The sequence below is a fragment of the Lagenorhynchus albirostris genome, chromosome 1 (genome assembly GCF_949774975.1).
Source record: "Lagenorhynchus albirostris chromosome 1, mLagAlb1.1, whole genome shotgun sequence".
In the NCBI taxonomy this organism is placed as follows: Eukaryota; Metazoa; Chordata; class Mammalia; order Artiodactyla; family Delphinidae; genus Lagenorhynchus; species Lagenorhynchus albirostris.
The window spans coordinates 15,514,709-15,542,395 of NC_083095.1; the positions used below are offsets into that span (position 1 = coordinate 15,514,709).

Here is a 27,687-nt window from a genome sequence, read left to right on the forward strand (position 1 = left end):
TTTGGTCTTCTTTGAGACACTATATTATGTTATATTATATTATGCACAATGTGATATATAATGATATAATTTAATATATCTAATATTTACTATATTGTATTAGTAATATATGATACAATATGTAATATCCAAGACCAGTGTGGAACAGATCAGAGGCGTTGAGATTTTTAGAACAAAATTCTCCCTCCGAATGGAATTCTACATCCATATCTATGTAATTTCCACCTAAAATTTGAATTTTATTCAACTCCACTGAATTTCCACTCAAAATTCAAACTTTTAGAACAAAACTCTTCCACTTGAAGGAGAGTTCAGTTTGATTTGTATCTTATGTCTGTTAGGTTTCTCTGACGCCTTCCTTCAAATGGAATTTTGTATCTATATCTATAATCTCCACTTAAAGTTTAAATTTCATTCAATTCAATTGAATTTGCACTCAAAATTCAAACTTTTAGAACAAAACCCTTTGATGGAAGAGTTTTGTTCTAAAAGTTTGAACACCTCTGATCTGTTCCACATCGTCCTTGGATATTTTTAGTTTAAAGATTTGGTCCGTAAGCGGTATGACTGTCTTTAACTCCAGGCTTAAGAGCTCAGTCACTAGTTAAAACCTCTTCTGCCGGTAAAATCTGCATTATCATCTGCTGTAGAAAATAACCTTTAAAGTGCCCATGCAAGCACTAATCCATAAAATCAAAAGTCATAGAAAAGGGAGAAAGTGTTTATTCTATTTTTTAAAAGTTCAGTTAGATTTAGATCATCTGTCTGTTAGATTATCCTGACTGATGTAGTATGTAAATATGTCCCAGAAAGAGTGATCATACTGTGATCTTTGTTTTCAGTTTACTTTTTCACATTGGGTTTTCTTGATGGAAAGTGATTTTAAAAATAGCCTTAAAATGTGATGATCACCCTCTTCCTTTAACAGACTGCAGAGTTTGATAGATGCATCCAGCAATCGTTCACTTGTGATAAAAGGAAATGTGAAATTTTAGGTACAGGAACATTTCTAGCTCATGTCCAGATTGTAGGGAGATCACAAACTTGACAGAGCTGAAGCTGCCTCGAGAGGCAGGGTTGCCATGCACAGCTGCGCAAGTTGTGTACTGCACTTAGTGAGCACACATCAAATGCTGGTTTGAGAGAAACTGCGTTATGTGCTGTGGGGAAACGTAGCTGACAATGACATTTGAATGGAAAGAAGCTACCCCTGTACTTGTGATGCTACTTAGAGAACGCCATGAATGGGCCTCACATGGAGGTTCTCAATGAATTAAGTGGTTGTGGCACTCTTGGCTGTGCTTGAGGAACCGAGTACCTCATGACATCAGCACTGTGGCTGTGGAGCATATGGCTTTGCTGAGGTCGGCACCTCGCAATTAGAGCAGCTTAAATGCATCTGGCTTGCGAGGGGCCATTAAAAATCTTTAAATAGCAGGGAACTCTTGGAAATGCCCACAAATTCCAAGACAGCCGGGCTGAGCCATTCACTATTTTAATTGGTCAGACGAATTTCTATGCCTTCCTTTCTCCTTCTAGGAGGTGGAGGAGACATAACCACAAGACTGTATTTCAAATGACCTCTTCAGAGGCAATTTCAAAGCAATTAAGTACAGGCTGAACCCAACGTGTATGTCGAATTAAATATCAGCTAGGATTTTCTATGAAGATTCTATTCCTTGGTTAAGACTGGAGAACCCAAAGGTTAGATTTAACTCTCTATGAAAATGTTTTTTTTCTCTTGCGGTTTTCCCCAAGCTTTGCCAGTTGCGAGGATCTTGCATCCACAGTAAACATTCCTTTACATGGCAAGCTGAATGCAGTACTTACATTCTCAACTAATTTATGGAGCCCTGCTGCGTGCCAGTACTCAATATCTAATTTGTGTTTGGCTCTAGGATTTTGAATCATGTCCCATGGTTCTTATAACTGGGCAGTTCCTTGAAAGGAAATGTGTTTATAGTGGCTGCTTAATTGTGACTGATTCATCACAGGGAGAGTTTGCCTGGGTAACAGATTTGGGTCTGAGGGTCTGTAAGAAGGTGGTAGTGTGGAAGAGGGGCTTAACCCTTCAAAAGGATGTCAGAGCAAACTCCGTACACCCTTGCTTTATGACCTGCCTCTTGGGGAGCCGCTTATGGACCAGCATGGCAGCTTGGTAGATTGCCCTGTGATCCATACAAAGATCTGCTTGCTCTCTGAGATTTTGGACACCTTCTCTAGATCCTTGAGTGTTGGGCCTTCTCTGAATGACATGGGAGTGGAAGAGAACACCCCCCCGCCCCCATTCATCCATCCTTTTACCTTGGTTAACTCCTAGGCAGCAGGGTTCTGCTCCATCACCTGTGCCCTCTGGTGCCTGAGCACAAAAGGTTTGGACAAACAGCTGTTAAATCCATTCTGTGAACATGAATTGAGCTCTTATTGTGTACTGTGCATTGGGATTGGGACTGTGGACCATTCAGAGATGGAAGGGTTCATGTTCAAGGGGTCTCTGGAGGCATTTACCCTCTAGATATTTTGGGGGTGGAGTGAGATGATGGTCTAGCAGGAAGGTCCAACCTACATTTAGCAGCTCTCTGGTGTGGAAAATTCCTGTGGAAGCTGGTTTAGCCCTAGGATTTCCCTGGCAGCACTGACTCTTGCCTTCATCAAACCCCATTTGGTCCCCCCGCCCCAAACCTAGGTGTTGCTAGGTTTATTGAAGATTCCCTTCCCTACTTTTAAAAGATCTCCTCCCCCGATTTTTCAGTAAGTCTGCTGATTCCTTGAAGACTTCACTAGTTAGAGCTATTAAGAAGCTTTCAAAACACTTCTTCAGAGAACTGGATTGGTACTTTTTCTGCGTCGCTGTCTCCCCAGCCTCTTGAGGACTAATTCTTTTCCCTTTCAGGTTTCTCTCTTCCTCTCGCCCTCGCTTACTCCCAGCCTTTGAGAGCTGCATTTGCAGTAAATCACAGAAATGTTGCTGATGTCAGCAGCACTGATACTGCATTAGAGGAGCTGCTGTAGAGGAAATTATCCAGAGGGTGTTGCTGAAATGCAGAGCCATTTTGTAGGGTGTTTTGTAGAAACCGTTTTCTCCCCTTGACAGATCTCATTCATTTTTGCAACTTAGTAGGCACAGTGGAGGAAGAACCACCTAAAACAATTTTTTTCTCCATCTAAGTTTTTTGTTGGAGTTTTAGTGACAATGAATGAGCAGGGTACACTGAGCAGCTAGCTACATTGGCGAGTGAAGACGGCTGAGGCTGCTTGCAAAACAGAATGTACTGGGGCGTTGAGACTCCATCTCAAAGACCCTGGGAGAAGGGCAAAGTGAGGGCACACCTCATTCTACATAAACTGTTCTTAAAAATAGATAAGCATAAACCAAAGCCCATTTTAGAGGCACACAGAACTTGCTTTTTAAATGCTTTTTGCAAGAAATCCTTTTGGAGAGTAAATATCCATCTTGCAGAGGGATTTTCATATACAATTCCAGGTTTGTTTGTAGTGAGATACACTTGCATATCTTCAAGACATGTAACCTGACTGCCATCTCTGAGCAGGGGAGCAGGGCAGCTTGCCGCGCGGCACTGAGGGCCAGCTGAGGAGGGACACTCTGGATTTAGAATGGCAGCAATCCCTGAGCCTGTTCTGTTTCCCTGGCAGCGTTCAGCAGCCTGGATGAGGACCCTATGCAGAGAAGAGGAATAATGTAGAAGGGGCTAGTTCCAGGTAGTTCCAGGAAAGGACAGGAGGGAAGGGAGTTGAGTCTGGGAGCTGAAGGGTGTAGTGTTGAACGTGGAGTCTAAGCTGAGTGGGGTAGGAAGAAAGAGGATGTGGGGAGGGCATGAGAGGGGGCAGGAGAGTAGAGTCAGGATGTGATGGGGGAGTAATTAAGCGAGAGAGCTGGAAGAATCGGATGTGCAAGTCAGCAGCAGGTTTCTGTAACTGAGTACTTCTGAGGTGGGGACGTTTCTCGCGACGACGCTGACGAGGTTCAGGATGTGGCCCAAGAGGAGGCAGTGGTAGTGGGTGCTGTTGGTGCCCCACGAGCTCTCCCGACGCGCTTTCCTGGCCCCGTGCACCCATCCTTCAGAGTCTGTGTCCTTTCCCCTTGTAGCGCGCGTGCCCACAGCCTTTTTCAGAGGACTTCCCTGGGTTTACTGGTGCCTCTTTTCAGCAGTGTTTCAGGGTGTTTGTCTCCCCTAGGGCTTTTCCGTAGCCAGTGACAGGTCACAGGAGTGAAAGCCTAGCTCCCTTGCTTTAGGGTGAGACAAACGCAGGATGTAATTTATGCTGCAGAGCCCCCGCGGGCTCAGGCAGAGACCAGGGGCCTCACCTGGAATTGCACCTTTGCTTGGTTTCTTGCCCTTCGTTTTCCTGCTTCCTCGCTTCCTTGTGGGCTCTTCTGGAAGCACTGCTTAAATAAATTGCTTACAAACCAATCTTCATCTCGGGATCTGCTTCTGGGGAACCTGACCTGAGTCAGTGGTTGAAGTGGAATGGAGATGGTAATGGTGCTGAAATCAGGGAAATGGGAGGCGCGGGTATTGGGTGGGTTCTCTGTGGGACATTACAATCATTCAGGAGGAAAGCAGGACCTGGATGGTGGAAGGCGTCGGGGAGAAGTCAGGTCTACCACTGACAGCCATAAAGCAGAGTAGGAAGTAGAGGACCCAGAGGGCTTGGGTCTCAAAGCAACAGGGGCTTTGACAGAGTGTGGAGTATTGGTTTTCTGGGACAGCCTCGTCCTGATGTTGTGGGTGAGGGAGATTGAGCAACCTCTACCTGAATGCCACCCTTAGAGGGCAGTATCCTCAGGGGAAGCCCAAGTGTCAGGGAAGAATGTGGAGGAAGTAGGGGAGGTCTTCAGTTCTGCAGCAGGGGGTCCTGCGGTATCTTTGGAAAGGTTTGGAATGGGAGAGGAAGGGCAGGTTGGATCAGAGCAGAGGAAGCAGAGAGTAGAAGACAGATCAAAGCTACATGGAGGCCACACTGGCCTTGCACTTCTTAAAATAATTGATCCTTTTCAGCTTCCTGGTGGATGGTGGCTTGGCAGCCTGAACTCTGAGTGTAGAGTTTGGTACTATTCCTGGCACAAAGTTGGCATGTATTGGCTGAATAAGTGAACGAATGACACATCAAGTTTCTAAATACCCCTTCCTTTTTCGTTATTGTAAAACATTAGCACACTCATCACTTCAATGTATTTTATGCTCTGATAGATACGGAATTTATCCAGGTACCTGTACCCACCTCTGTCACCATCATAGGGTGGGATGCAATGAACAGATTTCCTGAGGTTAGAGAATTAGGCAGTAGCATGGGTTATGGACTTAAGTCACAGAATCTTTCTCCCTAATGGATTAACACTAGTTTTTTGGTTTTCCTTTCTGCTGTGGATCTGTAAAAATAATTGGTTAAATGAATACAACTATTCAGGATCTATGTGTTTGTGACCACTGATACCGAAAGGACTTTACTGAGGCTGGAGGAATGCCTGTGGAGGGCGAGGTAGGGCTGTCGAAGTAACACGGACCCTGAGGCCATGTAAAGAGTTGTGGCATTGTAACTGCCGGGGTTTAAGAAGCAGCTAGATTGCAATTTTAGAAGGATCGCTTGGCTCCAGCCTGGTTGGGAGGGGTCCCCTGCAGAGAGCTGCAGGAGAGGTAACTAACTGCTTTTGATGTGACATCTGGGAAAGGCAAACCTAGCTCGAAGGAATGGGTCCTGACAATAGGATTTCAAACGCTTGGCCCCAGGGTAAAGGAGGTGTTTTGGGAACTGCAGCTGTTTATATTATTTTTAATCCCAAAGGGAAGGGAAAAAAACCTTTCCTTTTAAAAGTGCTCTAGCTAATTTAAATTGTGGAGGAAAAACTTAGAGCAGGAGACAAAATATATTATTCATGAAGCATTTTGGAACAAAGGAACCCCAGCCGTGGCTGTGCACCTTTCAGCCTTGACCGTGGAGTCAAAAACAACAAATGAGTCCATCTCGCCAACATGGCAGAGTCTGGGGTCTGTTGGCAGAACCAGAAGGTAGGCAGCCCTGGATCCCGAAAGATGAGCAGACCTGCGGGAAATGATGGAGCTGTTCTGACCAGCTCAGCACATACAATACCTCTGGCTCTTCGCTCTTTGTGCTCGTGTGCGTAAGTGAGAGTTCATTTCACTGCAGCAATAAAGGCATCTCGCTTGCTAGCAGGAGTAAGCTATAATGCCTAGGAATTCTGGAACAGAGGTCTGTTGAAGAGAGTTTCCTGGAAGCCAGGGGTAGAAAATGGTCTATGAGAAGGCCATTAATGAGCAGTAGGATAGTCCTACGAGACAGTAATCAGTTCATCAAACACACCCTGAGACCTCTAGCAGACCAGGCCTTGGGAATGATGCTAGGGGTGGAGTGGAATAAGACTGACTACCTTTGGGACTTCCGTGGTGGCGCAGTGGTTAAGAATCCACCTGCCAATGCAGAGGACAAGGGTTCGAGCCCTGGTCTGGGAAGATTCCACATGCTGCAGAGCAACTAAGCCCGTGTGCCACAACTACTGAGCCTGCGCTCTAGAGCCTGCGAGCCACAACTACTGAGCCCACGTGCCACAACTACTGAAGCCCGCAGGCCTAGAGCCCATGCTCCGCAACAAAGAAAAGCCACCGCAATGAGAAGCCCGCGCACCGCAACAAAGAGCAGCCCCTGCTTGCCACAACTAGAGAAAGCCTGAATGCAGCAACGAAGACACAGCACAGCCAAAAATGTAGTTAATTAATTAAAAACAAAAAGGAAAAAAAAAAGATTGACCACCTTTGATGTCTAGGAAACCACACCCTGGTGCTCCCCCTTTGCTCTCTCATTCTTTCTAGTTCTTTCTCTGTTGTCTCTTACATGTTCCTCCCTTGAGCACCATCTTTTACTCTCTTCTCATTCTGCATCTCCTTCTGGACCATTTCGTCCAGTCCTGTGGCTTCAATATCACCTATATTCTCATCACTCTCAAACCTAGACTTCCAGCTAGATTTTGTCCCTGAGTTCCAGTCCCTTAAGTCTAATGTCTACTGGATATGGCCACCTGGATGTGCCACAGAAGCTGTAAACCCAGGCCTCCTGCCTTCTCTGTCCTGGAGAACACCACGCTCTTCCAACCAGGTGCTTGGGTGTCATCCTGGATCCTGCCCTCTCCACACTTCTCGCTTTCTGTCAATCACTAGGACCTGTGGATTTTACTTCCTTAACACCCCTTGTCTCTGACCCCCTCCTCTCCATCCCTTGTGCTACTGCCTGAGTTGAGGCCTCCATGCCAAGAGCCTCATTCTCCAGGCCCTGTCTGCTGGTGAAGACCCCTGACTTTGTGCCATGCCATTGGCTTATAAATACAACAAGAGAGTTGGGGAAGATAGGAGAAACCATCTACTTACTGGTCCTGAAAGAAGAAAGAAGTCGGTGATCATTTGAGCCCCAGATGAATCCAGCGACCTTTGTTTTCTTCTCAGGCTGGGGGTGCACTAATGGGCCAGGGCTTCAGCCTTTGGGTCCTCAAACCCAAATTGATGCTGTTTGGTCCTAGTCAGAGGAACCCCAGGAAGGCCGGCTGGAGGGAAATTCTGCCTGCTTGCTACCAGAGAGGTGATTCACCAAGGGTGATTCATTCCATCCAACGGATTTTTTTACCCCCCCCCCAAATATTTTGCACCCATGAGTAAAAGAGAACCTTCTAGCCCTTTGTGAAGAGAACAAGAAAGCTCAGAACTGAGCGTTTGGAGCACAGTGAAGTGGATTACAAGCTCTCCTTGGACTATTTGCTTTCTGAGAATTTTGACACCTTGACTCAGGATGTCTGTCTGTGAGAAAACAACCACCACCACTAGCACCAGATTCAGTGAACTCAGCAGTCAGACTTTCCTTTGGGCACGTGTGCAAACTTGATATCATAAATGCTGGCATAAGGCAGATTTGTGGATGGATGGATGAATGAATTCAGGAATGAGCAAATTGTACCTAGGAGCCTTCCAGCTGTAGGCACTGTGCTAAGCTCCACATTGAGATGTAGAGAAAATCTCAAGGGGAAGGGCATCTGGTTGTACTGAGGAGTGGGCAGTCAGGGAGGACTTCTTGGAGGTGGTAACACATGAAGAGAGTTTTGAAGTATGAGGAGCAGTTGGCCAGATAAAGAGTGAGAAGGAGAAAGGAATTGGGAAGCAAGACCTGTTCCTCTGGGCTTGGCATGCGGGGGCCTGGGTGTTGCTTGCCTGGGGCAAACGTTGCTTGTGGGGAGACAGCCAGGCATGAGGTCCTGGAAGGGAGTCTTGCTGCAAGCCATGGAGCCTGCATGTTCTTCTGAAGCTCTGTGGTGCCTGGAGTGGAGCTTGAGGATGAGGTGGGTGTGATCAGATCCACACCTTGGAGAGGCCCCCTGGAGGATGTGGAGCGTGCATTTAAGAGGGGCAGGACTGGAGGCTGTCCCAGCAATTCAGGTGAGAGCAGGCGAGGACAGAGCTGAGTCAAGGTGGCAGCACATTCTTACCTCCTTCTTCCTCCCCTTTCAGTCTTGCTTCCCATTGTCGTGGCTCTCTGTCCCAGATATTTCATGATACCTTGGTCTCTTCCATCTGGAAACAAAGCCTGAAGTTTTTAAGGAGGGCTAGAAGGAGAGGGCAATGATAAAACCTAAAGGGAGAGCCTCGTCTATGGTGGCATTTTGGGGTCATGGCTTGGTTATTTAGTATGTCTAGACTGAGTGTCATTGCATTCTTTTTTTCTTTTAAAAAAATCTTTATTGGAGTATAGTTGATTTACAATGTTGTGTTAGTTTCTGCTGTACATCAAAGGGAATCAGGTATACATATACATATATCAACTCCTTTTTTAGCTTCTTTCCCCATACAGGTCATTACAGAGTATTGAGTAGAGTTCCCTGTGCTATACAGTAGATACTTATTAGTAATCTATTTTATATATAGCAGTGTGTATATGTCAATCCCAATCTCCCAATTTATCCCCCCTCTTTACCCCCTGGTAACCGTAAGTTTGTTTTCTACATCTGTACCTCTCTTTCTGTTTTGTAGATTAGTTCATCTGTACCCTTTTTTTAGATTCCACATATAAGCTATATCATATGATTTTTGTCTTCCTGTGTCTGACTTCACTCAGTATGACAATCTCTAGGTCCATCCATGTTGCTGCAAATGGCATTATTTCATTCTTTTTTATGGCCGAGTAATATTCCATTGTATATATGTACCACATCTTCTTTATCCATTCCTCTGTTGATGGACATTTAGGGTGCTTCCATGTCCTGGCTATCGTAAACAGTGCTGCTGTGAACACTGGAGTGCATGTATCTTTTCAAATTATGGTTTCCTCTGGATATATGCCCAGGAGTGGGATTGCTGGATCATATGGTAACTCTAATTTTAGTTTTTTAAGGAACCTCCATACTTTTCTCCACAGTGGCTGTACCAATTTACATTCCCACCCACAGTGCAAGAGGGTTCCCTTTTCTCCACACCGTCTCCAGCATTTATTGTTTGTAGACTTCTTGATGATGGCCATTGTGACCAGTGTGAGGTGATACCTCATTGTAGTTTTGGTTTGCATTTCTCTAATAATTGGATTTTAAAATAAAGGCTGTAAAGTGATGGTCATTGCATTCTTACCAGGACCAGCTTGATCATGTCTAAGGTGAACCTGTCACATGGAAACAGGAGAAACAAGGTCTGGCTGCAAGGTATGTGGAATCAGACGGAGCACACACATTCTCTTGGCTGTTCTTAGAGGCAGATCATGGCTGAAACCAGCTGCTGTGACAACCGCGGGGTGATGGGGCTGGAATGGTCTCTTCCTTGTCTCTCCTTCCCTCTTCCCAACACCCACCCTCTGGTCCAGCCAGGGAAGGCTTTTGGGGATTCCAGGCTCAGCTTTAACCTGGGCCTCTATGGAAGCTCTGAGCTGCCTATGCAGGTGGCCCTGGAACAATTCCAGACCCGGGGGGGGTTGGTGGTGGTTGGTGAGGGGAGGCGAGTGTTCACTGCCTCTCACCAGCGTGTTGCAGTCACAGCTGTACTTTGCATGGGTTGACAGGCAGAGTCATGTCGCTATGTGACAGTGGTACCTCCGAGGTGGCTTCATTTCACGTTCTCAGGATACCCCGAATCCCGTTTGATACCCAGCATCCCGAACGCCATTTGTTCCAGGTGCTGTGGAAGAGTGCGGGTACTCGGGGTTAGGGGTCTGAAGCTGGATCCAAGGATGCCACTGCTTACTAGCTTGTGACAGGCTAGTCAGTGTCACCTCCCCTGGCCTCAGTTCCTCACCTGTCCAAGGGGGATAGATAATGACCACAGCCCGCTACAGAAGGCTTTGTGAAGATAAACTAGGTCTTGCATCATATCTTTGTCAATTCTCCCACTACCTCTGAAGGCAGGGATGTGTCTTATTCATATATACATCCCCAGGGCCAAGCATGGTGCCTGGTGAACTCATGTGTTTGTTGATTGAATGTATGAATGGATGATGCAGTAAAGTGTACGGGGCTTGGGAAAGCCTGAATAGTATAAAATTGACCAAATTCAAACAAGAAGAAAAAGATTTCCACATGTGCCCCCATATCCACCCACATCTACAGAAAAAATGGGATGGGCTACTGTTTGGGAGGAAACATTGTAAAATGAAAATTATTGTCTTCCAACATTTTCTTTCTCATCAAGTCTTGGCAGCACTTTTGCTGCCAAATCCTTTTCTGTTGGCGTTGTGAATAGGCCATTACTTTATATGCCTCATCCATTATTGACACATTTTAGATGAAAGGGCTCTTTCCACCTGGAGTTTCTTTTTTTCCTAGTTTTCTGTTCCTATGGGCCAGAGAACTGACTTTGAGGTCAGGTTATTCTAATTTTAATCCTGGCTCCACCACTTTCTGGCCACCTGACCTGGGCTTAGTCCTTTAAGCTCTCTGGGTCTCAGTTTCTTTGTCTGTGAAGTGGGCATGTGTGGCGGCCGTGAGCAGGCATGCGCCACGCAGGCCTCCAACTGGAGGGAGTATAACTGAGCAAGAGCCTGGCTGCTGCTCTGGCATCCTCTGTGGTCACACTTCCTGTGGGCTGCTTCCAGCCCGTGGCTGAGGGCAGCAGGGACCCTAAAGCAGGCCTCTCCTGGGAGACACAGGACTCCTCAGATGGCTGACTCTGGCTCAAGAACTCCTTGATGGCTGTGCTGAGCCTTCTTGGGCTACAGGTGGTCTAGGACTCCCACACCCTCCCTTCCTTCCCGCTCTCCATCAGTGGAGTCAGGCTCACAGTGTGTCTGCTGGCTGTCCTCACCACCTGACTGCATTTCCCTTAATAAAATCCATACACATTTATTTTTATTTTTTTGAATTTTTGAATTTTATTTTATTTTTTTATACAGCAGGTTACTAGTTATCCATTTTATACATATTAGTGTATACATGTCAATCCCAATCTCCCAATTCATCCCACCACCAACCTTCCCCTCGCCCCCCTCCCCCCACCACTTCCCCCCCCTTGGTGTCCATACGTTTGTTCTCTACATATGTGTCTCCATTTCTGCCCTGCACATTTAATCCCCTCTTGGCATCTGCTTCTGGGAGGACCTGGACTCACACAGGGGAGATAATACCTCATGGTGAGGACCAAATGCAACAATGTAAACAAGTGTTTTTCAGAGTCACAGGCACAAAGTGAGTGTGCAATAAGTGGCAGGGACTCCTATTATCTGCACCACCACTGTCACTATCATCTGGCCGATTTTGCTTCTTTGGTGGCTCCAGGCACAGAGAGCTCCAGTGGCAGATCCCAGGTCACAAGGCAACTTAGTATTAGAGTGAGAGCAACTGTGGTTTCTGAGCAGAAGAAATAGATTAAATAAAACATCCTTTGTAAAATAGAAATATAGATCAGTGGAACAGAATGGAAAGCCCAGAGATAAACCCACGCACATATGGTCACCTTATCTTTGATAAAGGAGGCAAGAATATACAATAGAGAAAAGACAGCCTCTTCAATAAGTGGTGCTGGGGAAACTGGACAGCTACATGTAAAAGAATGAAATTAGAACACTTCCTAACACCATACACAAAAATGAACTCAAAATGGATTAAAGACCTAAATGTAAGGCCAGACACTATAAAACTCTTAGAGGAAAACATAGGCAGAACACTCTATGACATAAATCACAGCAAGATCCTTTTTGACCCACCTCCTAGAGAAATGGAAATAAAATAAAAAAATAAACAAACGGGACCTAATGAAACTTAAAAGCTTTTGCACAGCAAAGGAAACCAGAAACAAGACGAAAAGACAGCCCTCAGAATGGGAGAAAATATTTGCAAATGAAGGAACTGACAAAGGATTAATCTCCAAAATTTGTAAGCAGCTCATGCAGCTCAATATCAAAAGAACAAACAACCCAATCCAAAAATGGGCAGAAGACCTAAATAAACATTTCTCCAAAGAAGATATACAGATGGCCAGCAAACACATGAAAGGATGCTCAACATCACTAATCATTAGAGAAATGCAAATCAAAACTGCAATGAGGTATCACCTCACACCTGTCAGAATGGCCATCATCAAAAAGTCTACAAACAATAAATGCTGGAGAGGATGTGGAGAAGAGGGAACCCTCTTGCACTGTGGGTGGGAATGTAAATTGCTACAGCCACTATGGAGAACAGTATAGAGGTTCCTTAGAAAACTAAAAATAGAACTACCATACGACCCAGCAATCACACTACTGGGCATATACCCTGAGAAAACCATAACTCAAAAAGAGTCATGGACCAAAATGTTCATTGCAGCTCTATTTACAATAGCCAGGACATGGAAGCGACCTAAGTATCCATAGACAGATGAATGGATAAAGAAGATGTGGCACATATATACAGTGGAATATTACTCAGCCATAAAAAAGAAATGAAATTGAGTTATTTGTAGTGAGGTGGATGGACCAGAGACTGTCATACAGAGTGAAGTAAGTCAGAAAGAGAAAAACAAATACTGTATGCTAACACATATATATGGAATCTACAAAAAAAAAAAAGGTCATGAAGAACCTAGGGGCAGGACAGGAATAAAGACGCAGACATAGAGAATGGACTTGAGGATGCAGGGAGGGGGAAGGGTAAGCTGGGACGAAGTGAGAGAGTGGCATGGACATATATACACTACCAAATGTAAAATAGCTAGCTAGTGGGAAGCAGCCGCATGGCACAGGGAGATCAGTCAGTGCTTTGTGACCACCTAGAGGGGTGGGATAGGGAGGGTGGGAGGGAGATGCAAGAGGGAGGAGATATGGGGATATATGTATATGTATAGCGGATTCACTTTGTTATAAAGGAGAAATTAACACACTGTTATAAAGCAATTATTCTCCAATAAAGATGTTTAAAACATTTTACAAAAAAAGCATCCTTTGTAAACTTATCCAAGTTAAGGAAAAGACACAAACCAAATCCTTTTCTAGCCATCGAAATGTGCAGTCATCTTTGCTAAAGCAACCTACTCCATTTCTCATCAAACGCACAAAAGGTTTTGTAACATTCTGAGGTCCCTGCCAATACTCGTGATACGTACAAATATACTCCAATCATTAAGTCAGGGCGGCTTGCATTTCCCAAGAACCATGAGGGGGTAAAAAAAAAAAAGAAAAAGAAAAAAGTGGTCATTGTTATTTACATTTGTCACATAAGGAAACAGAAACTAAGTGGCGGTTTCAAGGTCACCCAGACACTGGTGGGTTTGGGATCGGAACTCTCTGGTTTTTGTTTCTGGTGTTTTGGAACTCAGGAATTGGTGGATTCTGTTCAAACTCTGCTCCTAAGCTCAGTCTCTTAGCAAACTGGCGCCAGGAACTGGCCCGCAAAGACCTTTCTCAAGCCCAATTCTGCCCAGCCTCAGGGGTGCTAGAAGCCCTGGAATCATCCATGATGCAAATAAAGTCAGTGAAGGAAACTGATCTCCATGCTCAGGGCCATCATTTGTCACCCAGAGAGGCTTCATCCTAATGTTTTTTACCTGACGCTGTGGAGCATGTTCACTAAGTAGACTGTCAACCCTGTGAAGCTGGGAGGGACCGTGCCATATCCCCACCACAGCACAGCCCCATTTGGTGCTAAATAAATGCTTGTTCTTGAGGGTGGTGGTGATTCTGATGGGGCTTCTGTTTATAGTCCGAAGGAGTCATCATCATCATCACCAACAACAGAAAACAAATATTTGCTCTTGGCCAGGCACTGTGCCAAGAAATGGGGATCCAATGATGAAAAGTCAAGCCTTCTGACTCCAAGGAGTTCAGAGTCTTGTGGGGAGACGGTCACGTCGAGTCTGCCTGGAGAGGCCAGGATGGCATCACAGAGGAGGCAGCTTGGAGCTGAGACTCAGGAGGGCGGGAGTTCCCCAGGCAGATGGGGGTGGGGAGGGGACTCCTGGCAGAGGGAACACACGTGAAGGAGTGGAGGTGTGAACAGAGCACTGCTGTGTTAGAGGACCTGTCCAGTGTTGCTGGAATGTCAAGCTGTTTTCCATATGACCCCGCCATCCACCACTGTAGGCGTGGTTTGGAAGTGCCAACATTTCTTCCTGCCTTTCCTTTTTCATTAGAAGGTTCTTTTCATCAGCCACCAATGATTGGCTTCCCACTATGTGTCAGGCACTGGGCAGGTTACTGGGGTACAAGAGATGAGGGGGGTCGACACGGTGCCTGCCCTCCTGGAGCTCTAAGTCGAATGATGAGCAAACAGGTTCTGTCAACATCATGGTGCAGAGAGTGGGGGCCAAGGGAGACCTAATTTAGTGGGGGGGGTGTATTAGTTTCCTGTGTCTGTTGTAACAAGTTGCCACAAACTTAGTGGCTTAAAACAGCACAAATTTATTATCTTATGGTTCTGGAAGTCAGAAGTTAAAAATCTGTCTTACTGGGCTGAAATTAAGGTCTAGGCAGGGCTGGAGGCTCTAGGGGAGAATCTGTTCCTTGTCTTTTCCAGCTTCTAGGGACTGACTACATTCCTTGTCTTATGGCCACATCACTTGGACCTCTACTTCTGTCCTTAAATCTGTTTCTTTCTCTGACCCTCCTGTATTCCTCTTATAAGGACATTTGTGATGACACTGAGTCCACCCAGATAATCCAGGATCATCTCCCCAACTCAAGGTCCTTAACTTAATCAGATCTGCAAAGTTCCTTTTGCCATGTAAGGTAACATATTCATAGGTCCCAGGGATGAGGATATGGGCATCTTTGGGGGCTGTTATTCTGCCGACCACAGAGGGTGCAGGGGGAAGGGGAGGAGGTGCTTCTAGAAGTGGTATTTAACCCCCAGACTTATGGGTCAGAAGGTGGGTGAAAGTGGAAGCAAGGAGGTCACTTATGAGGCTGTTGGATTAGACCAGGCAGGATGTGATGGTGGCCATGGTGATGGTGAGACTTGCAAGGGATTAAGATACAGCGAAGAGGGCGAAAGAATGGGAAATGAGGACAAAGTTGAAAGAAAGCAGGCCTGGGCAAGGCTAGACTTCTCTGTATCAACAAGGGCAAGTTGGAACCTGAATGTAATGCCTTTAGGGAATATTAGCAAGAACATAATGCCCAGGGTGCTAATTCTAATTCTTGAGTCAGAGATTCCAGAGAGTTCTGTGTTCATGTAGGTCAGAAGGAAATGTAACATTTACTGACTTATTTGATAGAATAATGTACAATAAAAAACTGATATTCAACTTTGGTTTCCAAAGGGAAAATCTGATTTTGAGGTTCTACGAGGAAAGGCAGACTTTACAAACTAGATTCTTCCAGGTGTTGTCAGGGTCATTGGTGTTTGAGTGAGGACGAGTGACATTCCTACACTTTTATTTACCCTGAGTTCCCCAAGGCAGAGATAGAGCAGTTTAACTCTCACTGAGTGGGACTGTTTGCCTCACTTAGATAATTAGGTTTGTCACCTCCTAATATACATTATTTACACAACAGCCAAGCTGCACCTTGACAGAGGCCATAATAAGCATTAGTATTATAAAAGGAGAACAAAAGCGAAGGAAAATGGCCATTCGTTGCGCACCAGGCCGATTTCTGAAATGTGTGATACCATTCTGTGTGTGACACTGCGCTGAACTTCCTGCCATTCCGAAGAGTCCCCAAATTAACATATTTATATCCAAGGTAATGAAATTGCCCTTACAGAGAGCAGGGACCTTTGAGAATTCGATGTGTTCAAACCAGGGGAAGTTTCTTTTCCAATAACTTATTATTCGAGGAAAATAGAAGAAAAATTCTATCATTAATAGATCAGGAGTGATTACATGTAACTCATTGCATTTTCTATTGAGAAATACATTTAGGGTCTATTTTATTATTCTATTTTTTTCAGAAAACCAAGTTAACTGGAATATAACATCAGTCTTTGATTCCTTCCCTCGTTATCACCACCTTTCTTTTTGCTTACCTTTAGTAGTTGTCAGAAACCCAAACTTTCTTTACACTGATTGATTTTTTTTCAGTTGAAGTATAGTACATTTACAATATTATATTAGCTTCAGGTGTAAAACAGTGATTCAGTATTTTTATAGGTTATACTACATTTAAAGTTATTACAAAAAATGGCTGTATTTCCCTGGGCTGTTCAATACATCCTTGTTGCTTATTTATTTATTTATTATGTTAAGCCAATGAAACTTTTTTTCTTGATGTTTAGTTGATTTACAGTATTGTATAAGTTTTAGGTGTACAACATAGTGATTTGCAATTTTTAAAGGTTATACTCCATGTATAGTTATTATAAAATACTAGCTATATCACCTGTGCTATACAATATATCCTTGTAGCTTATTTATTTTACACATAGTAGTTTGTGCCTCTAATCCTGTACCCCTATCTTGTCCCTTCTCTCTTCCCTTGCCCCACTGGTTACCAGTAGTTTGTTTTCTTTAAAATTTATTTATTTTTGGTTGTGTTGGATCTTTTTTGCTGCGTGCGGGCTTTCTCTAGTTGTGGTGAGCTGGGGCTACTCTTCGTTGCGGTGTGCGGGCTCATCGTAGTGGCATCTCTTGTTGCGGAGTATGGGCTCTAGGTGCACGGGCTTCAGTAGTTGCAGCACGTGGGCTTGGTAGTTGTGATTCACGGGCTCCAGAGCGCAGGCTCAGTAGTTGTGGTGCATGGGCTTAGTTGCTCCATGGCACGTGGGATCTTCCCGGACCAAGGCTGGAACCCGTGTCCACTGCACTGGCAAGCGGATTCCGAACGACTGCGCCACCAGGGAAGTGCCCACTAGTTTGTTTTTTATATCTGTGAGTCTTTTTCTCTTTTGTTGTATTTACTAGTTTGTTTTATTTTTTACATTCCACATATAAGTGATATAGAGTATTTGTCCTTCTCTGTCTGACTTATTTCACTAAGCAAAATTTCCTCCAAATCCATCCATGTTGTTGCAAATGGCAAAATTTCATTCTTTTTTATGGCTGAGTAATATTGCATTGTGTGTATACACCACATCTTCTTTATCCATTCATCTGTTGATGGACACTTCCATATCCTGGCTGTTGTAAATAATGCTGCTATGAACATTGGGGTGCATGTATCTTTTCGAAATAGTGTTTTCATTTTCTTCAGATATATACCCAACAATGGAATTGCTGGATCATGTGGTAATTCTATTTTTGGTTTTTTGAGGAACTTCTATACTGTTTTTCATCGTGGCTATACCAATTTACAATCCCAACAGTGTATTAGTGTTCCCTTTTCTCCACATCCTTGCCAACATTTGTTATTTGTATTGTTATTTTTGTTGATTTTGCCATTTTGACAGGTGTGAGATGATATCTCATTGTGGTTTTGATGTGTATTTCTCTGATAATTAGTGATGTTGAGGATTTTTTAATGTGCCTGTTGGCCATCTGTATATCTTCATTGGAAAAATGTCTGTTCAGGTTTTCTGCCCATCTTTAATTGAGTTTTTTGGTTTTTTGATATTGAGTTGTGTGAGCTGTTTATCTATTTTGGATATTAACCCGTTATCGATCATATCATTTGCAAATCTTTTCTCCCATTCAGTAGGTGGTCTTTTTGTTTTGTCAGTGGTTTCCTTTGCTGTGCAAAACCTTTTATGTTTAATTAGGTCCCATTTGTTTATTTTTGCTTTTATTTATTTTACCTTAGGAGGCAGATCCAAAAAAATATTGCTATAGTTTAAGTCAAAGAGGGTTCTGCCTATGTTCTCTTCTAAGAGTTTTACGGTTTCAGGTCTTACATTTAGGTCTTTAATTCATTTTGAGTTTATTTTTGTATACAGTGTGAGGAAATGTTCTAATCTCATTCTTTTACATGATGTCCAGTTTTCCCAGCACCATTTATTGAAGAGACTGTCTTTTCTCCAGTGTATATTCTTGCCTCCCTTGTCATAGATTAATTGACCATAAGTGTATGGGTTTACTTCTGGGCTCTCTATTCTGTTCCAATGATCCATGTGTCTGTTTTTGTGCCAGTACCATGCTGTTTTGATTATTGTAGCTTTGTAGTATAGTCTAAAGTCAGGGAGCATGATACTGCTAGCTTTGTTCTTTTTTTTCAAGATTGCTTTGGCAATTTGGGGTCTTTTGTGGTTCCATATAAAATTTAGGATTATTCTAGTTCTGTGAAAAATGTCCCTGGTATTTTGATAGGGATTGCATTAAATCTGTAGATTGCTTTGGGTAGTATGGACATTTTAACAATATTAATTCTTCCAATCCAAGAGCATGGGATATCTTTCCATTTCTTTGAATCATCTTCAATTTCCGTCATCAGCGTTTTATAGTTTTCATCGTATAGGTCTTTCACCTCCTCGATTAAGTTTATTCTTAGGTATTTTTATGTGATTTTAAATGGGATTTAAAAAAACCTTTCTCTTTCTGATATTTCATTATTAGTGTATAGAAACACAACATATTTCTGTTTATTAATCTTGTATCTTGCAACCTTGCTGAATTCATTTATCAGTTTTAATAGTTTTTGTGTGGAGACTTTAGGTTCCTCTATATAGAGTATCATGTCATCTGCAAATAGTGATAGTTTTACCTCTTCCCTTCCAATCTGAATGCATTTTGTTTCTTTTTCTTGTCTGAATTCTGTGACTAGGACTTCCAATACTATGTTAAATATAAGTGGAGAGAGTGGGCATCTTTGTCTTCTTCCTGAATTTAGTGGGAAAGCTTTCAGCTTTTCACTGTTGAGTATTATGTTGGTTGTGAGTTTGTCATAAATGGCCTTTATTATGTTGAGATATGTTCCCTCTCTACACACTTTAATAAGAGTTTTTATCATGGATGGATGTTGAATTTTGTCAAATGCTTTTTCTGCTTCTATTGAGATTATCATGTGATTTTTATCTTTCCTTTTGTTAATGTGGTGTATCACATTGATTGATTTTCAAATGTTGAACCATCCTGTGACCCTGGAATAAAACCAACTTGATCATGGTGTATGATCCTTTTTATGTATTGTTGGATTTGATTTGCTAATATTTTGTTGAGGATTTTTGTGTCTATGTTCATCAGAGATATTGGCCTGTAATCTTTTTTTTTTATATCTTTATCTGGTATCAGGGTAATGGTGATCTCATAAAATGAATTTGGGAGTGTTCCATCCTCTACAATTTTAGAGGGGAATATTTTGAGAAGGAAAGGTGTTAGCTCTTATTTATATGTTCGGTAGAATTCCTCTGTGAAGCCATCCCATCCTGGACTTTGGTTTGCTGAGAGATTTTTTTTATTACAATTTCAATCTTACGTCTGTTCATGTTGTCTTTTTTCCTGACTCAGTCTTGGCAGGCTGTACATTTCTAGAAATGTGTCCATTTCCTCTAGGTTGTCCAATTTGTTGGCATATGACTGTTTATAGTATTCTTTTATGATTTATTGTATCGCTGTGGTATCAGTTGTTATTTCTCCTCTTTCATTTCTTACTTTGTTTATTTGGGTCTTCTCTCTTTTCTTCTTAATGAGCCTAGCTAAAGGTTTATCAATTTTGTTTACTTTTTCAAAAAACCAACTCTTGGTTTCATTGATTTTTCTATTACTTTTTGGTATCTATTTTATTTATTTCCTCTCTGATCTTTATTATTTCCTTCCTTCTGCTGACTTTGGGCTTTGTTTGTTCTGCTTTTTCTAATTTCTTTTTTTTTTTTTTTTTTTTTTTTTTGTGGTACGCAGACCTCTCACTGCTGTGGCCTCTCCCGTTGTGGAGCATAGGCTCTGGACACGCAGGCTCAGCAGCCATGGCCCACGGGCCCAGCCGCTCCGCGGCATGTGGGATCTTCCCGGACTGGGGCACAAACCCGTGTCCCCTGCATTGGCAGGCGGACTCTCAACCACTGCGCCACCAGGGAAGCCCTCTAATTTCTTTAGATGGAAGGTTAGGTTGTTTATTTGAGATTTTTCTTGTTTCTTGAGGCCTGTATTGCTATAAACTTCCCTCTTAGAACTGCTTTTGCTGCATCCCATAGATTTTGGAAAGTTGTGTTTTCATTTTCATTTGTTCAGGGTTTTTTTCTGATTTCCTTTTTGATTTCTTTGTTGACTCATTAGTTTTTTAGTAGCATGTTGTTTAGTCTCTGTGGATTTGTGCTTTCCCCATTTTTCTTTCTGTAGCTGATTTCTAGTTTCATACTTCTGTGGTTGGAAAAAATGCTTGATATAATTTCTATCCTCTTAAATTTGTTGAGACTTGTTTTGTGGCCTGGCACGTGACCTATCCTGGAGAACATTCTGTGTGCACTTTAAAAGAACGTGTATTCTGCTGTTTTTGGATGGAATGTCCTGTATATATATATATATCTATTAAGCCCAACTGGTATTGTGTCATTTAAGACCACTGTTGCCTTGTTGATTTCCTATCTAGATGATCTGTATATAGATGTAAGTGAGGTGTTAAAGTCCCCTATGTTATTGTATTGTTGTCAGTTTCTCTCTTTATGTCTGTTAATATTTGCTTTATATATTTAGGTACTCTTGTATTGGGTGCATATATGTTAATGAATGTAATATCCTCTTCTTGTATTGATCCTTTTATCAATATATAATGCCCTTCTCTGTCTTTTGTTACAGACTTTTAAAGTCTATTTTGTCTGATGTGAGTATTGCTACCTCTGCTTTCTTGTCGTTGCCATTAGCATGAAATATCTTTTTCCATGCCCTCACTTTCAGTCTGTGTGTGTATTTAGTTCTGAAGTGAGTCTCTTTGTAAGCAGCATATAGGTAAGTCTTGTTTTCTTATCCAATCAGCCACCCTATGTCTTGATTGGAACAGTTAGTCCATTGACATTTAAAGTAATTATTGATAGGTGTGAACTTATTGTCATTTTGTTATTTGTTTTCTGGTTGTATTTATAGTTCTTCCTTGTTCTTTTCTTCCTCTTTTAGTTCCTTCACTTATTTGATGATTTTCTTTAGTGGTATGCTTGTTCCTTTCTCTCTTGTTTTTGTGTATCTGTTGTAGGTTTTCACTTGTGGTTACCATGGGGTTCATATGTGTTGACCTGTATCTATTTGTTTTTGTTTGTTTGTTTGTTTGTTTGCGGTATGCGGGTCTCTCACTGTTGTGGCCTCTCCCATTGTGGAGCACAGGCTCCAGACACGCAGGCTCAGCGGCCATGGCTCACAGGCCCAGCCGCTCCGCAGCATGTGGGATCTTCCCGGACTGGGGCACGAACCCGTGTCCCCTGCATCGGCAGGCGGGCTCTCAACCACTGCGCCACCAGGGAAGCCCATCTATTTGTTTTAAACAGGTAGTTCTTCAAGTTCAAACACATTCTAAAAGATCTACATTTTTTACTTCTCCCACATATTTTATTTTTGATGTAATATTTTTCATCTTCATGTTTATCCCTTTACTGATTATTGTAGTTATACTTGATTTTACAACTTTTTTGTCTTTTAATCTTTGTACTAGCTTATTTAAGCAGTTTATCCTCAGCCTTTACTGTATATTTTCCTTTACTAGTGGGATTTTTCCTTTCCTATAGATACTTCTTCTTGTAGCCTTTTCTTTTCCACTTAGAGAAGACCCTTTAACATTTCTTTTAGGGCTGGTTTAGTATTGATGAACTCTTTTAGTTTTTGCTTATCTGGGAAGTTCTTTATCTCTCCTTCAATTCTAATTGATAATCTTACTGGATAGAGTGTTCTAGGTTGCAGGTTTTTCCCTTTCAGCACTTTAAATATATCATGATACCCCTTCTGGCTTTTGCAAAGTTTCTGCAGAAAAATCAGCTGATAGCCATCTGGGGGATACCTTGTATATGACTCTTTGTTTTTCTCTTGCTGCCTTTAGAATTCTCTCTACCTTTTGGTGTGGGTCTGTTTGGGTTCATCTTGTTTGAGACTCTCTGTTCTTCCTGGAGTTGGATATCTGTTTCCTTCTTCAGATTTGGGAAGATTTCAGTCATAATTTCATAAAATATATCTTCAACCCCCTTCTCTCTCCTTCTGGGCCCCCTATGATGTGATTGTTGGTATACTTGATGTTATCCTAGAGATCTCTTAAACTGTTCTAATTTTTAAATTTATTTTTCTTTTTGCTGTTCTGATTGGGTGATTTCTGTTATTCTATCTTCCAGATCCCTTCTATGTTCTTCTGTGTCACCTCATCTGCTGTTAATTCCTTCTAGCGTGTTTTTCATTTCAGTTATTGTATTCTTTGGTTCTGACTGGTTCTTTATTTTACATTTTTTAGTTCCTTGTTAAAATTCTCATCTATTCTTTTACCTAATTCAGTTAGTATTCTTATTACTAATGCTTTGAATTCTTCATTTGGTAACTTGTTTATTTTGATTTCATTAATTATGTTTTCAGGGGTTTTCTCTTGCTTTTTCAATTGAGAAAATTCCTCTGTCTTCTCATTTTCCTTATCTTTCTCTGTCTCTATGAAATTAGGTAAAAGTTACCCATTGCTCCTTATGTTGGAGCGAGCATTCCTTTACAGTCTGAGTCTGCCAGTGGCTTTGGTGGGAGAGCTGGATTTGATGTGAACACAAGCCATATCTTTCCTCAGGTTGTGCTGACAGCTATTATCTTGGTAGGAGGTGGCGATGGAAATGGAGAGACTAGGGCTGGAGCAGGTGTAAGCTGAAGCTTCTGTGCTAAGTGTCCATCATCACCCTGTGGGGGAGCAGGGTCAGGTTCCAAGTTGCTAGAGCAGAAGCCGTGAGAGTTGGGCTTCCAGACTGGCTCAGTTCCCTTCATGTATGTGCTCTCCCCCTCCCAGCACTGGCACCCTCACTGCAGAGTAGAACAGTACTGGAGCAAGAGGAGCTAGCACAGGCACTCGGTGAGGGCTGGGGTACAGTCCGTGGCGGTCCAGCCACCATCAGAGATCTGGACTGCCTCTGATGTGCCACTTGTATAAGTGAAGCAACGGCTGCCTCTGCCCTTCTCAGATGTTGCTTCAGGTTTGAGCTACCTCAGTGTCTCACGACTAAGGTCTCTCCTTGCTCATGGCAGCTTATTCCAGTGTGGAGCTGTGATGGGAGGCAAGCAAGGCTGGAATGTTCACTTGGATCAGGCTGGTGTATACACTGGGGAAGTCATGGGAAACCAGCCAGCCACCTGCTTGATTTCAATTTGCCCTCTCGTCCCTGCTTCAGGAGCAAGCCAGCACAAGCACGCTCCTCCTGAGTGGAGCCCAGGCTTCCCACAACCCTCCTGTTAGTCCCACCAGCTCTCCAGGGGGTCGTCTTCCTTATGTAGGACCCCAGGGTTGGGGCACCCAATATGTGGCTTGAACCACTCACTTCCCAGGGAGTGTCTCCACCCATGAAATCTCCCTTCTCCTCTGAGTCCCCTCCCAAGGACACAGGTCTCAACCTGTAGATGTATTTTTGATGTGTTCGTGGGGGGAGGTGAATTCCATGTCCTCCTGCCTGTCTATCTTGATCTGAGTGTCACTGTGTTTGGTTTTTGACTCTTCATTATAGCAAACTCCTTTTGCTTTGTGACCATAGACCTGGATAAAAGAACTTTTAAACTTGCTAGATGCTCATCTCTTCTCTACTCTTGGTATTACCTAGCCCTCAGCACTTGGACAATTCTGCTGGGTATCCTTCTCCTACCTTTTCTTCTCCAAATTGCACAATATGTCTCTTTTTAAAATATCACGGTTTGTTGTGTGTCTTACACATCACTTAACAAGGAAACTAAGGGAGAAAATGAATGAGAAATAACAGAGACATGGCTTTCAAATTTGGACCCTTGTAGAGAAATATAAACATTTCAGACTCAATTAATATTATTTTTTGGTGTGAAAACTAGAACACCTGGTGCTCGCTGTTTTAGAATTCAACAGACACCTAGCAACTGATTGAATTCCCTCACTGCAGGCTTGGTGAACCAATCTTTAATCCTCACGTTTGAAAGCTGGCTTGAGAAAGACACCTGTGCTTTGTTTCCGACAAGTTTTGGGCTTTGTGTTTATAAACAAATTCTCTTCTCCCCTCTCACCCCCCCGTTTCTCAGTGGCCGTTCCTGCAGCAGCGCCCCCGGTGTGCCAGCCCAAGGGCACCACTGACGGGCATTACGCGGCCCCACGCCTCTCCATCTCCTCCCGAGCCACGGTGGTAGCCAGAATGGAAGGTGCCTCCCAGGGGGCCCTGCAGACCGTCATGAAGTGTAAAACAGTGGTTGCCATCTTCGTGGTCGTGGTGGTCTACCTCGTCACGGGCGGTCTCGTCTTCCGGGCATTGGAACAGCCCTTTGAGAGCAGCCAAAAGAACACTATTGCCATGGAGAAGGCAGAATTCCTGCGGGATCATGTCTGTGTGAGCCCACAGGAGCTGGAGACATTGATTCAGGTGAGCAAGGAGTGAGTCCACAGTAGAATCACCTTGGGTCGGGGGGAGAGTGTGACATTGGTTTTGTCTTTCTGGCTCACTGAGCTTTGCCGTTGGTTGAGATGCTACTGATGGTCAGGGAGGTCCTCTCTGGGAGGTGACACTTGAGTGGAGACCCGTGACAATGTGGGGGAAGAGGGCTCACATGTACAACGTAGGAGCAGGCTGTGTTTTGTATCACCTGCTTTTGCATGTGGTGGCCAGAGGCAGCAGCCGGCAAAGGGCTTTGGATTTTCAGATTCAAGGCCACTTATATATGCTGATTAACTTTTAAATCTGTGTGAGATGCTGGGGTAAGAGGGTGGCCCAGAAACCAAAGAAAGAGAGAATTTTAAAGGAGCAGGGATGTATGAACCTGTCGCAGGTGGATGAGAATGGAGCAGAGAAAAGGGCACCAGCTGTGGGATGGGTAGGGTGTTAGTGACTTGAAAGAGGCTTTGGTGGATTTGTGAGGATGAAACAATAAGGATAACAGTAACAGGGATAATCAAGGTTGCTATTTTTGAACACTTACTGTGTGTCAGGCACTGTACTAAAGCCCTTCCATGCCTTGGATATTAAGGAAAAAATGTGCATAAAAAATGGAGGCAGAGAACTTTGGGCCCCCGCCTACAGAAACAAGGCAGAGGAAGGGGTGGGGCGACCTTGGCAGGGGTGATGTGAGGCTGGGAAGGGATGTGGGAGACAGGGAGTCATCTAAGGTGGCACGACAGGAGGAAGCGAAACAGGAGGCTTGAGAAGTGAGCGAAAGGTGGAGAGGACCGAGTCCTGGGAAGAGGGAAGGGAAGTGGTTTAGAGCCCAGCAGATGGGCTTCACCTTGGAGGTGAGGCAGGATGGCGGCCTCCAATCTACATGCCCTCCTGAGCCACGAGCAGCAGTGGTGGGGGGCGGTGACGTTTATGGAGGCAAGGGAGAGTCCCATCTTTCTGTGGGTTCTAAAGGTTGGAAGACAGAGGGATGGAAAAGACAGCTTTCACAATTCCTTCTGGCTCTGGGATTACCAGCATTAAATTCTTTTCTTTTAAAAATTAATTAATTATATTTTTGGCTGCGTTGGGTCTCTATTGCTATGCACGGGCTTTCTCTAGTTGCAGCGAGGGGGGGCTACTCTTTGTTGTGGTGTGCGGGCTTCTCATTGCGGTGGCTTATCTCGTGGCGGAGCACGGGCTCTAGGCGCACGGGCTTCAGTAGTTGTGGCATGTGTGCTCCAGTAGTTGTGGCACCCGGGCTTAGTTGCCCTGTGGCATGTGGGATCTTCCCAGACCAGGGATTGAACCTGTGTTCCCTGCATAGGCAGGCGGATTCTTAACCACTGCACCACCAGGGAAGTCCCACCAGCATTAAATTCTAATGGCTAAAAAAAAATTCTAATGGCTACTACAAATTAGGATTCTGTAGGATTCAAAAGTCTGGGCTGGCTTATTTATTTATCTATTTCCAGCCACACTGATAGGGGAGGGGACTTCTGAGGCTGCTTATGATCTGGCCCCTTCATAGTAGTTGTAGTCTTTTAAATTAGTTTCTATAATCTGACTTGACCCTTAGATGAATAGAAATATACATTTTTTTCCTGGAATACATATGGTTTCATACCTATATCGTACAGTTTTTTTTTTTTGTTTTGTTTTTGGCGCTACGCGGGCCTCTCACTCTTGTGGCCTCTCCCGTTGCGGAGCACAGGCTCCGGACGCGCAGGCTCAGCGGCCGTGGCTCACGGGCCCAGCCGCTCCGCGGCAGGTGGGATTTTCCCGGACTGGGGCACGAACCCGTGTCCCCTGCATCGGCAGGCGGACTCTCAACCACCGCGCCACCAGGGAAGCCCAGATTTTATTTTTTAATAAAAACTGTAGGATAGGGCCTCCCTGGTGGCGCCACCAGGGAAGCCCAGATTTTATTTTTTAATAAAAACTGTAGGATAGGGCCTCCCTGGTGGCGCGGTGGTTGAGAGTCCGCCTGCCGATGCAGGGGACACGGGTTCGTGCCCCAGTCCGGGAAAATCCCACCTGCCGCGGAGCGGCTGGGCCCGTGAGCCACGGCCGCTGAGCCTGCGCGTCCGGAGCCTGTGCTCCGCAACGGGAGAGGCCACAAGAGTGAGAGGCCCGCGTAGCGCCAAAAACAAAACAAAAAAATAAATAAAATAAAACCTTACAATTCTAAAGGTCAAGGGGCAGTGTTTCATATCACTCTTTCTTAGATGGCCTTGTCTTTTTTTTTTTTCTCCTTTCATGGTAAAATACTACCAATCTGTCACTAATCTGTGCCAGGTTTAAGGCTCATAAAGGCGTAGAGAATGGAGGAAATAATTCGGGAGTAATTTTCAGTAAGGAACTTATTATACATGCTGTGGTGATATGTGGTGAGATCCTTTTTATTTAGTTGCAATACATGTAATAACCTAAAAGGTGGTCTGAATTGAACTGGACTTGTGCCTGAATTTTCTTTCCTTAGACAATGAGATCTTGAGGAAAGGGATCATATCTCATTATCTTTGCATCCATGTGTAGCCTCTGCATGGCTTTACATCTAATTACTACCCAATAGAGACATGCTTTGGGGATGAGCTATCAAACTAAATCTATAACACTGGCGATGCCATGAGACATCTGAGCTTATTCATGCATTTATTTATTAATTCTGTATTTCTTTGTTGTTCATTCTTTGGCCTTCTCCTTTATGAAAGAATTCAGTGGCCAGAATGAAGGACAGAATGGAGGAGGGTAAAGATTCTAGTTCTGGTGTTGCTGTTAAGACCCGTCCTTTACCTCGAAGATTTCTCTATGAAATGAGGGTGTGTGTGTGTGTGCGCACATGCCCTTGAGATCATTTTTATAACAATTAA

The 27,687-nt window shown here is 43.7% G+C and overlaps 1 protein-coding gene across 1 annotated transcript in view; it reads left to right on the forward strand.

The window, feature by feature from the left end:
- The window catches only part of KCNK10 (potassium two pore domain channel subfamily K member 10), a 135,407-nt gene that overhangs the window by 38,145 nt on the left and 69,575 nt on the right, over positions 1-27,687 (forward strand). The window contains exon 2 of the mRNA XM_060124903.1: positions 24,474-24,808. Coding sequence (XP_059980886.1) covers positions 24,474-24,808 — 335 coding nt within the window. The remainder of the gene's footprint in view (positions 1-24,473; positions 24,809-27,687) is intronic.